This window comes from Hypanus sabinus, chromosome 23, assembly GCF_030144855.1.
Source record: "Hypanus sabinus isolate sHypSab1 chromosome 23, sHypSab1.hap1, whole genome shotgun sequence".
Lineage (NCBI taxonomy): Eukaryota > Metazoa > Chordata > Chondrichthyes > Myliobatiformes > Dasyatidae > Hypanus > Hypanus sabinus.
In genome coordinates, this window is record NC_082728.1 from 35,571,326 (window position 1) to 35,589,324 (window position 17,999).

The 17,999-nt window shown below is 40.4% G+C and overlaps 1 protein-coding gene across 8 annotated transcripts in view; it reads left to right on the top strand.

The window, feature by feature from the left end:
• The window catches only part of LOC132380127 (myosin-10), a 171,915-nt gene that overhangs the window by 107,660 nt on the left and 46,256 nt on the right, over positions 1-17,999 (top strand). For 7 of the 8 annotated variants that reach the window (XM_059948724.1, XM_059948727.1, XM_059948728.1 and 4 more), the window contains 12 exons: positions 351-446; positions 2,030-2,148; positions 2,240-2,392; positions 3,120-3,293; positions 3,853-4,026; positions 5,067-5,181; positions 10,319-10,512; positions 10,932-11,053; positions 13,985-14,054; positions 15,406-15,566; positions 17,428-17,536; positions 17,757-17,888. In XM_059948724.1, coding sequence (XP_059804707.1) covers positions 351-446; positions 2,030-2,148; positions 2,240-2,392; positions 3,120-3,293; positions 3,853-4,026; positions 5,067-5,181; positions 10,319-10,512; positions 10,932-11,053; positions 13,985-14,054; positions 15,406-15,566; positions 17,428-17,536; positions 17,757-17,888 — 1,619 coding nt within the window. Of the gene's footprint in view, positions 1-350; positions 447-543; positions 563-2,029; positions 2,149-2,239; positions 2,393-3,119; positions 3,294-3,852; positions 4,027-5,066; positions 5,182-10,318; positions 10,513-10,931; positions 11,054-13,984; positions 14,055-15,405; positions 15,567-17,427; positions 17,537-17,756; positions 17,889-17,999 lie in introns of those variants that run through there. The other variant, XM_059948730.1, reaches the window with a different exon arrangement.

The following is a 17,999-nucleotide window of genomic DNA, read 5'->3' on the forward strand; positions in this document are numbered from 1 at the left end:
TTGCATTAGGTGCCCGGTGCTTTTAACTTTTTGTGAAGAGTGTAAACAGTTTGTCTATGATCTGAACAAGAAGAAAGTGCTTTTGCTTTGCTTGGTTTGACTAATATTCCAAATTCTGTACAAATCTAATGGTGCTCCTGCCAACCCAGTACACTGCCTCACGTATATCACAAGATTTTGTTTTCGTTGTTAAAAGCGGTTATGATTGGTTGGAATGATAGATTTGAGGGAAAAATCTGGGGACTACACCATGTCATTATTTAAATTAACTACAACTTGCTATAATTTGTTGGATGGTTGATTAAATTGTGTTATATCCAATTCCATGATAATTGTTTTTATTGTCACAGCAATGCTGAAGGTGGCCTCTTCAGTACTGCAGTTTGGAAGTATTGTGTTTAAGAAGGAAAGGAACACAGATCAAGCATCAATGCCAGACAACACTGGTAGGTTACATCTGTTCATCAAGATTGTCAACATTAATTCCAACACATGGGTGTTAAGCTATTTGCCATTTTTGTAATGCAGGTAAAAATTTCCTCATGGGTCCAAAGGTATCTTGGTAAGAACAATTACTGTGGCTGCCTTGTGCTTTCTGTAAGCTCTTCACATTGTAGCCTTGGTCAAATTGCATCCTTTATCCAAAAGCTGCTAAAACTATTTGAAGTTCTATATCACCACATTGGCTGAATTAGGTGACACATCAGTGTAGAGATCCAACCAAAAGCTTCAGTTCTTCATTGCTGGAAGAAAATTGCTCCAAGTTGCTCGAAGAGAATTTTTGGACAAAATTTTTAATCAAATTCAAATACATTCCTCAGATTTTAAGGGCAATAGCAGACAACATCACTGAGCAATTTTTCCCTTCATATTTGTAAAAAGAAATAAAAAGAAAATTGTTTTTTGAATTTTAAGGACTTTGGTTAGACCACCTCTGTTTTAAGGTTATGGCCTCCTAATTATAAAAACAACTGGAAAAATGAAAACTTTTGGGGAAAAATAGTCAAAGCAAAAACCTCCAGAAGCACATGATAAACCTGCCTTTAGGGAAAACTAACATCTGAGCAATTAATATTTTGAAAATTCTGATGAGCTATGTAAGATTGACATTTGAAACCTCCAAGTTAAGGCCCTAAATGATAAATCCACACAAATCTCTATATCCAAGAAAGTGTTAAAATGTGGATCAGACCACAGGATTAGAGGTAAATTTAAGGGCAAGAGTAGATGTGTGAAGGTGAAAGGAATAGAAGGATGTGTTGATGGAATTAGGAATGTGGGATGACTTCCAGCCATAAACTGACATACCGTGCACGCTAAATCATGGCATCTTTCAGTTAAGTTCTGTGGTGTTACACCGGTCATCATTGCATACAGCTTTGTAGCACTGGAAATTATCATTCACCCGCAATGTCTCCAAAAATCATCTTTGCCTGTATGTCTACATGTCCTGTTTCCTTTGTCAGAAATGCATTGAAGTAGAGAGCACCACACCTTTTAAATTGGACAATAGTCCATGGTTTAATGACTTCCTCCATGAAAGAATTTTGCCTAAGCACACCTTGCTTTTTGCTCACGCATATACACAATATACTTAGCTGGGTATCAGAAGGCAACTGCTGCTAGTATGATAGTTAATACCTAAGGGGAGCAGAATATCAAGTTGGGTTGGGGAATGGGGTGAAAATAGCAGAATATGTGCATAGTTGTATTTCTATTCTATTCCAAATTTTGATGGCTTCAGGCTTCCATTGAAGTTTTATCAACAAACTGGCCTGTTTTTTTTTTGTTTCATGCAAGTCTCCAGTTTGGAGTATTTTTACTTTCAGTAGTTTGCCTTCCATATTCAAAGCTAAAAATCAAAGGGAGGGTTTATCCTTAATTACCAAGTCATTCTTCATAATGATAGTGTACATGGGAAAACTTTGCTGGCATGCCTGATGAAAGGGGATTTATATTTGGACTTGCATGGAATATTATGAAGTCACTTATTTCAAGTACGTTATAGATTAATTAATATCCTCTTAAGCTGCTCAGAAACTGTGTCACCTGCTGGGAATGAATGTAATGGAATTCACTCGTGCTATACTCACACCACGCATCAAAGTTGGCCGAGACTATGTTCAGAAAGCGCAGACCAAAGAGCAGGTACAGTTGAGGCTTTTAGAGACGCAAATGAATTGAAGCTGCTGCTTTATGTGGCTGTTTTTTTTTAAAGAATAAATGTTTTTGATTCAAGGCTGACTTTGCAATTGAAGCATTAGCAAAGGCTACTTATGAACGCCTCTTCCGTTGGCTTGTTCATCGCATCAACAAAGCTTTGGATAGAACAAAACGACAGGGAGCTTCTTTCATTGGCATTTTGGATATTGCTGGTTTTGAAATCTTTGAAGTAAGTCCACTTTGACTTTCTAAAATCCTATCCCTTGTTTCCCAATAGTGTCATAATGTAGAAGACTTGACTAGTTTTCAGATAGACATGAACACAATGGTATTTTAGTTAGCTTAGTTCTGAGCTTGACTGGGTGGTGAGGAAAATGATGTTGGGACATAATACTGGAAGTGGAAGTCACAATACATTCCCAGAATTAGACTCTGATAACTTTGAAGGCACTGTGTTTGAGGTGGGAACAGAAGGAATGAAAATAAAAAAAGAGAACTTGGTGACAATTATATCTTTTGCAAAGGATTTGGAAACGCCTATCCAGTTGCATCCTTGCAAAATTCAGTTTCCCCCTTTAATCTTCTAACTAGTGGATCATAAGGTCCCTAGTGATGAAATCATGGGTGGCACGCTCTGGAAAACCTCACTTTTGATATCTGCGTTTAAAACTGGTACAAGCAACTTCTTGAAGGAAATGAAGAAATTTTTCTGCAATAGAAAGCAGTGGCTGCTCGCATTTGCTTCGGGTGATTCTAATCGGGATTGTGAATTGTGGATATTTGGAAGGACGTTGGAAAGATGATTAGTGATGAAACAATTGATACTGATCGATAAAACGGGATTGGGGTTTGAGTTGGGTTTGCTGCTAGGTGAGTGTTAGGACCTTCCTGTTATTTTTGTGTGTTATATTTGGGCTCAATAGACTGAACAAAACCTGAAACTCTTTTTATTGCAGCTTAACTCATTTGAGCAGTTGTGCATCAACTACACCAATGAAAAATTGCAACAGCTGTTTAACCACACCATGTTTATCCTGGAGCAAGAGGAATACCAGCGAGAGGGCATCGAGTGGAATTTCATTGACTTTGGTCTGGATCTTCAGCCTTGCATTGACCTCATTGAAAGACCTGTAAGGATAAGAATTCTGCACATTCATTAGTTTCATAATTGCTGCTCAAGTAGTTATAACTTAGCAAATTCTCCTGTACTTCATTTGGAATAAATTGACCAGGTTATAGCAGATTAAGGCAGGTTATGAGGACATCATTAACAGTAGGGAGAAAAGTAATAAAAGTTCCAAATAATAGAAGCTGGAAATGGACATAAGGTCAGGGGCAAAGTCATATCATTTGGAATTTGCCCCATGCCCTTTCTAAACTTGCAAATGAATTCTTTTCACATATTACTAAATATTCAGGACTTCAAACTAGTGTATACCCTTTAGCCAAACAAAAAGTTACAAGATTGTCCTTGTCTTTGTCCTTATCACTCCAATGGAGAAGCAATTTCCGGACACCATTATCTGCAAATACTTGAAGGACATCAAAATGGTTTTTTTTAAATAAAAGTCCAATCTATGGTTAAAAATCCTGGAAGATTTAAACATTCCTAATAACATTCTGTAAAGAAAATGTTTTGAAGGATATCAAACCAACTTCAATCCGTTAAGTATTTACTTGTTTTGGTAGGCAAATCCTCCTGGTGTGTTGGCTCTGTTGGATGAGGAATGCTGGTTTCCCAAGGCTACTGATAAGACATTTGTGGAAAAGTTAAGCCAAGAGCAAGGTACTCATTCTAAGTTCCAAAAGCCAAGACAACTCAAAGATAAAGCTGACTTCTGCATCATTCATTATGCCGGCAAGGTACGTCTACTAGATGGAATGCTAAATATTGACAATATTTGTTTGCAATTTAAATTGAAAACCATAAATGGATACTTGGGTCAGACAAATGCTTCAAGCTGCTTTATATAGGTATGATTTTTAGAATTATGACTTCACTGGATTGTAAGCTTATTGGAAGAGGTGCCAACTTGTTTAAATATAATTTCTTGCCATGCCTTGGCACAATAGTTGTATTTTAAGCATTAATCATGCCCCAAAATGAACAATATTATCTGGCTTTGCCTTGGGTAGGAAGCTTGCCCTTTGTTTGTTCGTTCTTTCTTTCTAGACCCAGTGTAACAGTTGCATAAAAATACTTCCTTTGCAACTTTGGACGAGCATCCCTTAAAAGGAGTTGTTTTTCACTTTTAGTGGATCTGTAGATCACTATTAATTTTAACAACTTTTTTTTTCCCTGCTCAAGGGCTTTGACCTGGTCAACTTTACTTCCCAGCCCTAATTACTCTTCACAAAGTAAGAGGTTTGCTGAAACGACAATTCTGAAAGTAATTGAAAGGCAATTGTATTGTGGGCCTGGAGAGACCCTGCATAAGGAAAAATCTAATGTACTTATGGTGTTTGTGAACAAAATGGATTCAGCTGTGTGGGGTTTACCTTGTGGGGGGGGGGGGGGGGAATTCCGGTTAAAGCAATTACAGATATTCTTTCAAGGTGCTCCGAAATGCAGCATTTTCCAGAAAGCTGTGGAAATGTATTCTGCGGAGTTATTTTTAAGTACGTCACAAGTGTGGCGCTAGGATTGGCACGTTAATACAATGCTTTACTGCACTAGCAACCCATATTCAATTCTCACCACTGTCTGTAAGAAGTTTATGCATTTTTCCCTGTGACTGCGGATTCCTCCCGGTGTGTTAGTTTCTCCCACGTTCCAAAGATGTACATGGGTGCAATTGGGAACCATGGACTCGTTGGACAGGAAAAGCCTCTTACTGTGCTGAACCTCTAAATAAAAAAAAAGTATCCATAATGGCAAATAATCTGTAATATTCTTCTGCTAGGTGGATTACAAGGCAGATGAATGGCTTCTGAAAAACATGGACCCTCTCAATGACAATGTTGCCACTCTCCTGCATCAATCATCAGACAAGTTTGTAGCAGAATTGTGGAAGGATGGTTAGTAGATTTATTTTTCAGATTTCATGAAACTGGTACATTTACTTTGCTTTAAACATTAAGCTATTAGTGCAATAATTGCATTAAGTTTGAAGTACATTTTAGTTTTAGAATTTATTTTCATTGTTTATCAATTTTCAACGTGGTTTTGGACTGTGTTCTGAATAATTTTATCATTCGAATTAGGAAAAGTTCAGAAACAGGCTTTACTGTGAAGAATGCAGAATAAAGTTTGGTGATTAGGTTAAAGGCAGGAAGGATTAAATATCGAAGGATACAGTGCCTTGAAAAAGTATTCACTACCCACAACTATTTCACATTTTACTGTCTCATTTTCTCTACTTAAAATATATCAAAGTAGGATTTTTGAGCTAATCTACAAAGTATTACGCATGTCAAATCAAAAGAGAAATTCCAAAACCTGTCAATAACTTACTAAATAATTAAAACCCAAAGTTTAGGTTGAGAATGTGTTCCTCCCCTTTGTATTTAAAATGCTGCCTTTCCTCAGGTACAATACTATATATTACCTTAACAAATCACTCAATTCGTTGATGTAGAATACCTGTTTTCGATGAATTCATAAGAATAATTGCTCAGTCTCTGAAAGGTCCAACAGAATGGTAGACCGTCAACAGACCAAACCAAAATGAAGACAAACGAGCATTCCGGGCAAGTTGGGGAAGTAATAGAGAAGCACAGATCTGGGGAAGGGTATAAGACCATCTCAAAGGCTCTGAATAAACCTGAGTTCAGTGCAGTCCATTGTGGAAAAGTGGTGGGGGGGGCGCGGGGATGTGAAACCAGAGCCTCACTGCTCAGGCCAAACCATCCCTCTAAACTTGGTCGCTGGGGAAGAATTACACTTGTAAGAAGCTACTGTAGTTCCAACAGACACTGAGTGAGCTGCAGGTCAGTGGCTGTAACTGGAAATGAAATCCATGGTTACACTATCTCTAAGGCCTTGCATTAAAAAGGGTATTTATGGAAGAGTGGCAAGAAAGAAGCCCTGGCTTTTATTAAAAAAAAATCATATCCTTGTCCATAAAGACTTTGCAAAGTGTCACTTGGAAGATACTGTCAAGAGGTGGAAGAAAGTCTTGCGGTCAGATGAGACTAAAGTGGAACTTTGTGGCCTCAACACTAAGTGGTACATGTGGATCAGCTAGATAATGCCATCCCTGCTGTAAAGTATGGTGAAGGCATCATGCAATGGGAATGCTTTTCAACAACAGGGACTGTAAATCTGGGCAGGATTGCAAGGATGGATACTGCTAAATATAGAGATCCTGGATAAAAACCTGCAAGCCTCTGCCAGAAAGCTTAAACCGGGGAAGAAGTTTGTCTTTCCGCAGGACAACGACCCAAAGCACACTGCCAGAGCAACCATCGGTGGTTCTACATGAAAACTGATGCCCTTGTGTGACTCAGAGTCCTGATTTTGAATGTATTGAGCATCTCTGGCAAGACCTCAAGATTGCTGCTTGCTGCCACTCCCCAACTAACCCGGCACAGCTGTAGCAATTTTGCAGGGAGGAGTGAACAGATCTTGCTCGATCACATTGGCAAAGCTAATGGAGACTTGGCCAAAAAGACAACTGCCTATAATAGCTGCAAGTGGTAGTTCAACTAAGTACTGAACAAAGGGGTGAATACTTTTGAACTTCAGTTTTTTAATATTTCCCGCTTGGTGGAGCAATAATATCAGCACTGGACTTTGGAGCGAAGGTTCCTGAGTTTGAATCCAAGTCCGGTTGAGCGTTGAGCTAGCCACTCGGCCTCGTAAAAACAAGAATAGCTTGCTATGGAAACACCGTCATGATGGTGCCCCGATAACTCCACTGCCGAGTTAAGGGTTATTCTTCTTTTGAACATTTAATTTTTCATGCTTTAAAATTTTCCCTGTTTTTTTGTGCTGTACTGTGGGGGAAGAGAGGAGCATGTGTCTTGCAAATAAAATTTCTCAGTTAAGTTGATCAAAATCTTTGAACAAATGGTTGGTGGCTGAATACTTTTCAAGGTACTGTAGATATGAGATTACAGATGCTGGAATCTGGAGCAAAAGGCAAACTGACAGCAGCTCCAGGTCAGAGATCTGTAGCAGTGAACGGGTAGCTAACATCTTAGTTTAGCTCATGCTGGAGTGGTGAAGCAGACTGGCCTAATGTGCCGAATGGCCTACTTCTGCTCCTTTGTCTTGTGATCTTGGGTCAAGACATAACATGACAAGTTTATTGTCCACCTACATGTGTATACAGCTAAATGAAACAACATACAGCACGTAAAATAACAGATTTTTAAGCGTTCTGTCGATATACAAGTTGACACAAAGTGCATATATGACATGCAATTAAATATCACAGCTAGTGGTGTTCTCCTAAATGTGTACTGGGTGGTAGCAGGGTATTCAGAAGCCTCAGTCTGGGGGAAGAAGCTGTTACCCAGCCTTACAGTCCTTGTTCTAGTACTGCGGTGCCTTCTGCCTGACAGAAAGTCGGGAATTGTGGGTTGGATGGGAGGGGTCCTAGAAAATGCTGTGGGCTTTGCAAACACAGCACTTCTGGTGTAGGTCCTGGGTGTTGACCGTCTTTGCCTCCAAAGATGCCACTGGACCCACTGAATTGCAAATGGTAAAGGATGATGCAAAGTTGAAGGAGGGGGGTAATGAGATGAATTGTAGACTGAACAAGTGTTCCCCAAAGCACTTGGCCAACTTTTTTTTTTAGAAAAGGCCAAATCAGGAGGTGGTAATACTGTACAGATTGAAAGTGAAAGGAAATTGCTGTTTTACCCAGGAGGTGTACTTGGTGCTTTGGTGGAAATGAAAGACAAATGGCTTGTGATTTCACATGAAATCACTGAGAGAGGAGTGTATTTTGGGGGTATCATAGGGGAAGTCAGTCTGGAACTCTGAGGGCAGAGTATGTGCTGTGTGGCAGAAGATACGGGGAATGATGCATGTATTTTATAGGCTGGAGGGATGGCAAAAAACTTGGGTTCTGAGCAGCAGGTGAAAATGTTTAGAGAATGAAACAAATGTTATTAAGAATTATCAGTTATACTAGAGTTATCTTTAGAAAATCCTTTCATAAGACCTAAAGCTGGGAGGTCTTGCTGGAGGCAAGGTGGGAGGATTTGTAGTTGAGTTAGATGAGTGATGTTTAGGTTGAACACGGATATGGCAGCTTGATTGCACACTGAAATGGAGATGAAGAATGAAATGCACTGTGAAGGTAAATGCTGGCAGCAAAGTTGATGAAAATGGTTTAAATGGGGCAAGAGTACGAAGAAGCATAATCTACAGACGCCATCTAAGTGACTTTCCCACGAAAAGCTACTTCTCTTAGGCATTTCAATGGTATGTTTGGCTTCTACAAGACTAAAGCTTTGTTCCAATTAAGTTTGATGGAAGCTTGAGGAATGCTGCCATTTGGATTACACATATTACAGATCCCTAAACTTGAGAATTCAACAATTTTGACATTTAGTCACTTCATTCGTGTTCTCCATTCCTAATTTAGATATTTCAACTCTGTTCCTTTGAACATGGTTCTGGTGATATAGAGAACAGAAATGGGCTCTCTGTGCCACTACATCTATGCCAACCTTTTCATCAATCTATGCTAATCCTGCATTAGGTCTGTGTCCATACGTGACTTTTACCGTGCCAAGTGCCTGTGTTAATGTGTTTTAAACATAGTAGTTGAATCAGATTCCATTGTCTCTGCCAGTGCATTTCATTTAGTGACCTTAAACCCCTTCCTCTCATGTTAAACTTATTGTTTTGTTTTTGATTCCCCTACTGTAAGAAAAAGATTTCATCTACCACTCCTGTGCCTCTTATAAATTGTATCACCTCCTTTCATCTCCCAGCTTTTCCTCCGAAGTAATCAAGCCTAATCTTTTCCCCATAACTGAAGTCCTTCATTGCAGGTAACATCCTGATGAATCTCCTCTGTACTCCTATCCAACACAAACCTCAAAGTTCCTTCAACGTGGGGAACAGAATCACACACGATACTTCAAGTGCAGTCTAACTTTGTAATGCTGCAAACTAGAATCCTATATTGTACCAGTTCTGGACTGACTGTGTTTCTCGTTCCCTTACCACTGTTCTTCCTTTTCCATCTTCCTCTCGTATTAACCTTTAAAATCCCCAGTTGAATCGCTGTCACTCATTTGATGCTTCTTGACTCCGTATTAGATAGATAGATACTTTATTCATCCCCAAGGGGAAATTCAACATTTTTCCAGTGTCCCATACACTTATTGTAGCAAAACTAATTACATACAGTATTTAACTCAGTATTAAATATGATGTGCATCTAAAATCACCCTCCCAAAAAGCATTAATAAATAGCTTTTAAAAAGTTCTTAAATAGTTTACTAAAGTGCATTGAGTGGTAACTTAAGCTCAGTCCTAACCCTGGCACTTTAACATGTCTTGTCCCTGGTGGTTGAATTGTAGAGCCGAATGGCGTTGGGGAGTAATGATCTCTTCATCCTGTCTGAGGAGCATTGCATTGACAGCAACCTGCCGCTGAAGCTGCTTCTCTGTCTCTGGATGGTGCTGTGCAGAGGATGTTCAGGGTTTTCCATGATTGACCATGGCCTACTCAGCGCCCTCCGCTTTGCCACCGATGTCATACTCTCCAGTACTGTGCCCACGACAGAGCCCGCCTTCCTTACTAGCTTATTAAGACGTGAGGCGTCCCCCTTCTTAATGCTGCCTCCCCAGCACGCCACCACAAAGAAGAGGGTGCTCTCCACAACTGACCGATAGAACATCTTCAGCATCTCACTACAAACATTGAATGACGCCAGCCTTCTGAGGAAGTACAGTCGACTCTGTGCTTTCCTGCACAGGGCATCTGTGTTGGCAGTCCAGTCTAGCTTCTGGTCTAACTGCACTCCCAATACTGTCAATTACTGTCAATTAAGTCAATTATTGACTTCTCAATATTTTGCTCCATTGTATTTATCTTTTGCTATGTACATGATCAGTGGTTTAGTTAGTGCAGCATGAAGGGCTGTATGATCTGTTAATTTTCTGGTGATCTTTGTTTTTGTAACTCATGAACTTTCACACTGCATAGATGCAACATGTCTCTTCAAAAATTGTGAATTATTTTTGCAGTTGACCGCATTGTGGGTTTGGATCAAGTAGCTGGCATGAACGAAACTGCCTTTGGTTCTGCATACAAGACGAAGAAGGGCATGTTTCGCACGGTGGGACAGTTGTACAAGGAGTCCTTGGCCAAACTAATGGCAACTCTCCGTAACACTAACCCTAATTTTGTTCGTTGCATCATTCCAAACCATGAGAAAAGGGTAGGTATATTTCCAGAAAGGGGAAAGAGCATCCCCTGCAATGCCATTGCAAAAGGTTACTCGTCATGTAAAGATATTTTAAAGGCGACTTATCTGTGTGGCTTTCACAGACTGAAAAATGTAGAATGCAGAGTCCTTGTTCAAGATGGGAATGAGTCAAAAAGCAGGAAACTAGTTAGTTCAGCATCTGTTGGGTAAATGCTGGAGTCTGTAATCAAGAAAGAAATATGCTAGTCTTCTAGGAAATGCAGTCAAACCAGGAGAACATGAATTGTCTTTCATTAAACCTAATTCACTTAGTGCTATAACTGTGTGTAGTTTGCTCACTTTAGAAATGTTGGCAGTGTTTAAAGGGCAATTCATGAAGTCACTTAATGCAACTAGGATTTTGCTGATATCCATGGCTTCGTGTTTTGCAGGCGGGAAAGTTGGATCCTCATTTAGTTCTTGACCAGTTACGCTGCAATGGTGTATTGGAAGGAATTAGAATCTGCCGTCAAGGTTTTCCAAATAGGATTGTCTTCCAGGAATTTAGACAGAGGTAATGTCAGATTGGGTTGGGGGAGCAGTTAAAATCAGTGACTAAGTGTGTTCTTTAATTTGTGTAATAATGAATTATACATGTACTGTATCCATTTGTTTTGAAATGGGTGTATCAAATTGACTCAGTTTGATCTTTTTTCTTGTAATTCTAAAACAGTGACGATTGGTATCATAATTGATAAAGGTCTTGCCTGAAAACAATTTCTCTCATTTGGCTGTCAAACCAGATTGGTCCAGTATATTTCAAACACAAAAATTCTGCAGATGCTGAAAATCCAAAGCATCGTAAACAAGATGCTGGAGGAACTCAGCAGGTCAGGCAGTACCTATGGAAATTAACAAACGGCCGCTGTTTTGGGCTAAGGCCCTTCAGGACTGGTTAGGAAGGAGGAAAGTGTCCAAGTAAAAGGTTGGATGCAGATTGGGAGACTGTTTCACTGAACACCTACGCTCTGTCTGCCAGAGAAAGCAGGATCTCCCAGTGGCCACACATTTTAATTCCACATCCCATTCCCATTCTGATATGTCTATCCATGGCCTCCTCTACTGTCAAGATGAAGCCACACTCAGGTTGGAGGATCAACACCTTATATACCGGCTGGGTAGCCTCTAACCTGATGGCATGAATATTGACTTCTCTAACTTCGGTTAATGCCCCTCCTCCTCCTCTTACTCCATCTCTGATATATTTAGGTTTTTTCCCCCTTTTCTCTCTCTGCCCATCACTCTGCCTGTTCTCCATCTCCCTCTGGTGCTCCCCTTCCCCTTTCTTTCTCCCTAGGCCTCCCGTCCCATGATCTTTCCCTTCTCCAGCTCTGCATCCCTTTTGCCAATCACCTTTCCAGCTCTCAGCTTCACCCCACCCCCTCCGGTCTTCTATCATTTTGCATTTGCCCCTCCCCCTCCTACTTTCAAATCTCTTACTATCTTTCCTTTCAGTTAGTCCTGACGAAGGGTATCAGCCCGAAACGTCGACAGTGCTTCTCCTTATAGATGTTGCCTGGCCTGCTGTGTTCCACCAGCATTTTGTGTGTGTTGCTTGAATTTCCAGCATCTGCAGATTTCCTTGTGTTTGCCTTGTTAAAAGGTTGGAGGTGGGAAAGGTTAGCTAGAAGGTGAAAGGTGAAGCTGGTGTGTGGGGAAAGGTAAAGGACTGGAGATGAAGGAATCTGATAGAGGAGAGGACACTGTGGGAGAAAGGGAACAAGGGGGTACACTGGTGGAGGGAATAGGAAGGTGACAAGATAACAGACCAGAGTTAGGGAAAAGAAGAGTGGAGGGGTAAGGAATCTGACACCCCTCCCCCCCAACTGCAGGGATTGCTCAGTCTGTGATTCCCTTGTCTATTTGTCCCACCCGACTAATCTGCTCCCAGCATTTATCCCTGCAAGCGGCCAAAGTGCTGTCTATTCACTCCCTCCCTCACCTCCGTTCAGAGCCTCAAACTGTCCTTCCAGATGAGGCAACAGATCACCTACAAAGTCGTCTGTTGTGTCTGAAGCTCCCAACGTGGCCCTGTACGTTGGTGAGACCTGTCGTAAGCTGGGGGACTGCTTCATTGAGCACCTCTACTCCGTCTGCCAAAAGTGGAACTTTGCAGTTGGCCTGACATTTTAATTCAGTTTCCCTTTCTGACATGTCAGTCCATGGCCTCCATTTGTGCCACAGTGAGGCCACCCTCAGGGTGGGGGAGCAACACCTTGTATTCCGTGTGGATACCCTCCAAGCTGATGGCATGAGTGTCCATTTCTCCTTCCGGTTTAAAAAAAAACTCCCTCCCTCTCCCCTTTTCTATTCCCCACTCAGACTTCATGTCTTCCCACCTGCCTAACATTTCCCTTTAGTGCCCCTCCACCTTCCCTTTCTCCCAGGATCCATTCTTGTCTCCTATCAGATTCCTTCCTCTCCAATCTTTACCTTTCCTCCATACCTATCTTCACCTATTACCTTCCAGCTATTCTTCCCCTCCTCCCAACTTTTTATTCTGGTGTCTTGCCCCTTCCTTTCCAGTTGTGTAAACTACCACCTGATATGTCTTTGGACTGTGGGCGGAAACTGAAGCACCTGAAGAAAATCCCTGCAGTCATGGTGAGAACATGCAAACTCCTCACAGGCAGCAGCGGGATTTGAACCTTGGTCGCCTGTATTGTAAAGCGTTGTATAAGCCGCGGCGCTACAGTGTTTTCTTGTTGGCACGTTCAGTAAGTCCAAGGAACGCAATAGAATCATTGAAAGGCTGCACCCAGCAAGATTGTCAAACAACCTATATGGCAAGGACAAGAAGCTGCAAGAGAAAAAGATAATAAATGAGCAATAAATATTTAGAACATGAGATGAGTCCTTGAAAGTTAGTCTGTTGGTTGTGGGAACAGTTTAGTTATGGGGCAAGTGAAGTTATCCCCTCTGGTTCGAGAGCCTGGTGTTCGAGGGGTAGCAACTGTTCCCGCACCTTGTGGTATGGGCTCTGAGACTCCTGTACTACCTTCTTGATGGGAACAGTGTGAAGATGATGGATGCTCCCTCTCTGTAACAGTGTTCCATGTGATTTGGTTGAACTTCAAGTCTTGGCTCTGCCAATCAGGGTAAATTAATTTAACAACCATATCGCACACATCAGGTTGGAAGTATTTTGGTTGATCAGTGAAAATGGACAAATGTAAAAGTCATTTAATCTAATCTTTCTGCATGTTAGGAACAGTGTAATAGAGCCAATGTTTTGAAGTTTTTTCATGTGAATTTGCTTGGTAGTAAACCAAGCTGTTCACATTAACGTAACAAGGTATGAAGTAAGGATTACTATGTGGAATTATCAACTTTATACTGTTCAAAATTATGAAACTTGTAAATTGACAGACTTTAAAATTAGATGAGGAAATGAAGAGGATTTTCTAAAAGCTGTGTGTTTGTAAGCTGCTTGTTTCCTTTCCAGGTACGAGATTCTGACCCCCAACTCCATTCCAAAAGGTTTCATGGATGGCAAGCAAGCCTGTGAACGAATGGTAGATAAGTTTTTTGTCATTATGATCGAATTTTGAAATTGCAACTAAAAAATCAACATGAGCTTTTTCAAACCTTAGACAATACCTATCAATATATTAGAAGCTATTAAAATGTCTGCTTTTGCGTTTCTTTTTTTTTTTTGCAAAATTTTCGCATTGATCTTCTGTTTGATTTATTAATTTTAGGGTAACTTACTAAACATTAGAAAGCCTTTTCTGATTGGCTGCCAGTGACTAATAGTGTTCCATAGGGATCAGAGTTGGGACAAGCTGCTTTTCACTTCATTTGTCAGAGTTGAATAATGGAATTGATGGCTTTGTGGTCAAGTTTGCATCTGATAACAAAGATGCGTTGTTCTGAGGGAGCAGGAAGTCTGCAGAAGGACTTTGACATAATAGGAGAATGGACAAAGAAGTGGCAAACAGAATAGTGTCTTGGAGCGTATGGTCATGGCCTTTGGTAGAAGGAGTAAAGGTGTAGACTATTTTCTAAAAAGGGAGAAAATAAAAAATAAAATCCAAGGTGCAAGGGGATTTGAAAGCCTTTGAGCACGATTCCCTAAAAGTTAATTGGCAGGTTGAGTTGGTAGTGAGGAAGTCAAATAGAATGTTAGCATTCATTTCAAGAGGACTAGAATATATAAACATTGATGTAATGCTGAGGCTTTATAAGGCACTGGTGAGGCCTCACTTGGAGTATTGTGAGCAGTTTTGGGCTGCTTATCTAAGAAAGCATGTGCTGACTAGAGAGGACCTAGAAAGTGTTTGTGAGAATTATTCCAGGAAAGACAGGGTTATCATATGAGCTCCAGCGTTTGGCACCGGAGCTGTACTCGCTGGAATTTAGGGGAATGAGAGGGCATTTCATCAGATGTTAAAAGGCCTATATTGTGGATGTGAAGAGGATTTTTTCTGTGGTGAGAGAGTCTAGGATGCATCAGAATAAAGTGGTGTCCATTTAGAATGGAGATGAAGAGGAATTTCTTTAGGCAGAGGGTGGTGAATCTGTGGAATGACTTGCCACGGACAGCTGTGGAAGCCAGATCATTGGCTGTATTTTAGGCAGTGATTTCTCAGTGTGTGAAAAGTTATGGGACAAAGGCAGGAGAATAGGGTTGAATGGGAAATGGATCAGTCTTGATGAGATGGTGGAGCAGACTCTGGACCAAATAGCCTAATTCGGCTCCTGTCTTAGTCTTGTGGTCTTGTAAGAGGAAAACTGGATTTAAATACAGATGGTGTGACCGCAATGGGATGAGGGGCCTGTTTCTATGCCCTATAGTTTATTTAGGAATGTATATAAATCCTTGAATTTCTATTGTTTACCTTTTTCGCTTTACCACCAAATCAGATTCATGCCTTGGAGTTGGATCCCAATTTGTTCCGTATTGGACAGAGTAAGATCTTCTTTCGTGCTGGAGTTCTCGCACATTTGGAGGAAGAACGAGACCTAAAGATCACTGATATAATTATTCTGTTCCAAGCTGTCTGCCGTGGATATCTGGCCAGGAAGTGAGTGCTACACATGCCAACCTAATCTTTGTTGCTGTCTGAAATGCTCTCTGGTTGAGTTATACCACAATAACAACCTATCACTCAAAGACGGCAGATGATTTTTGATAATATCTGGAATCTGTTGTGATTGACTTCTGGTGACCAGTACCAAGAGAATCACCTTTTGAACTAACAGTTTGGGTGGGGAGAAAAGAAGTTAGTCAGATTTAGAGAAGAATGGTTATTTCAACTGAATACATGAAATTTGGGTATAACCAAGTCCAAAACCTCCATTTGGTGCAAGTATACTGTGTTCAGAAAAACTAGTCACATAAAATGAATTCTTTCAATGCGGTTGGATAGTTCTTTGTTTGGCTATCACTCAAACCACATTGCAGTGCAGAATGTATGAATCAAATCCTGCCCTTTCCTCAGAAAATTTAAAACACAATAAACTCCTGCTGGTGTAAAATGATCTTTTCATCTTCCCAAGCAAATAACTTGTGTCAAGCGTACTACTGGTTGATTGATGCCATTAACTACCAAGAGAAAAATGTGCAAGGTCACGACAGGTCACGGAGGGAAAACAGGATTGTTACTAAAAATAACATGTTTTCCTGGGTAATTTAATATCACAGCTAGAGATTGGAGCAGGAACTGTTTTCTAATGGATCTTCCGGCTGCTGTGCAAAAATGTCGTATGCTTTTGTATGTTGTATATCATTGTTGTCCTTTGTCTTTCAGTCACTGTGAAAATTGTTTCTTAGGGCAATGCTCCAAGGTTTTTAAGAGTGTCGTGCACAAGAGCTTGTTATGCAAGGGGACAAGTAGATCAGCTTCAATAATGTGTCAGGTTTTCAAGGGTTTCATTAAACAGTACAAAAATATCACTGAAAGCTGTCCAGAATTTGTTAGGCTTTCAGCACATATCATTGGGTGTTTATTAGAAAGCAATACTGTAAATGCTGCACTTTTAGTTGCAATTCGGCATCAATTATTGGATGATCCACGTTGCTGTGTATTCAACCTTTCTAAAGCTTAAGCTACACACTTTCATGAAGTTGAAGGATTTAGTTTTGTGCTTGTTAACTTTTTTTAGATAAGCTGTTCTGTGTATTGAAGCTGGAATTTACAAAATGATGCCCTTAATTAAATTTTATAGAATTCTTCTACAAATTTTCCCTGAACCCTTGAGTCAGTGTTGAAATTATGCAAATCATAGCTTACAAAACATAAAATTATCCATAAAATAAAAACATGGAAGAAATAAATATCAATATAATAACCATGTGTGTCTACCTCTAATAACATAAAAGACTGCCATTCAGCAATATGCTTCACCATTCCCCCTGCCCCCCAGGAAACCTAGATCTGCCCCATTTTTGTGTATACATGTCCAATCTATCAAACTGTTTGTAAGACATGCATTCAAAAGCTGCCACTTTGGCTATTTCTGTGGCCCACTCCTGAAATGATGGTCCCCCCCCCAAGTTCCTCCAACACCTAAGTATAATTTGTCTTCCTTGTCTGGATCCAATTTTGAGAGTGTTTATTCCCAAGTAACCCAAGTGTGTCTCCCAAGACAAAAAGTCTGGGGCAGAAAGGGAGTTGAATACTCGAAACTTCACCAATATACTTAAGTATCATAATCAAAAATTCTTGAAATGATGCCCCTTTTAATGAAGTTTGTACTCCTACCTTCCCTTTTCACCGTGAAGCTGCAGAAATGGGGGGGAACTGAATCTGTGATATGCAACATTGCAGATAGTGTCGGGAGGAGCTTGCTGATTAGCTAAGACCTGGATAGACAAGCCATGCTGTATGCCTTTTATGCTATTGACAACCAAATTACTTTAATCCCTAATGCTCTTCTTTACAGGGCATTCTTAAAAAAGCAACAACAGTTGAGTGCACTGAAGGTCTTGCAAAGGAACTGTGCTGCTTACCTAAAGCTCAGACACTGGCAGTGGTGGCGGCTCTTCACAAAGGTTAGATTTGCACCTTATCTCCATAGATAAAGTAAAAAATAGATCACCCATACTTGCAGATGTTAGTGACTTGCTGTAAGAGAATGAAGTTCAGGATCTTTGAATATGTATTTGATACACTCAGGATCATTGTTTTTATTCAAAATGATGACTTTTCCAAAGACAAAGTACGAACTGAAGCATTTTTGTGTTAGCGTGCTATCCCCATTTTGTTTTGTAGGTTAAGCCACTGTTGCAGGTAACCCGTCAGGAGGAAGAATTGCTTTCAAAGGAGGATGAGCTGTTAAAGGTGAAAGCGAAGCATATAAAGGTGGAAGCAGATCTTACTGCTATGGCAAGAAAGCATCAGCAGGTGTGTAGAGTGTAACGAACTCCGTAACTGGGTCACTTACCAGCAAAGATAGAGAGGTCCGTTGAAGTCTGATGGTACTATTTATAACAGTATTTATTGATAAAAATACAC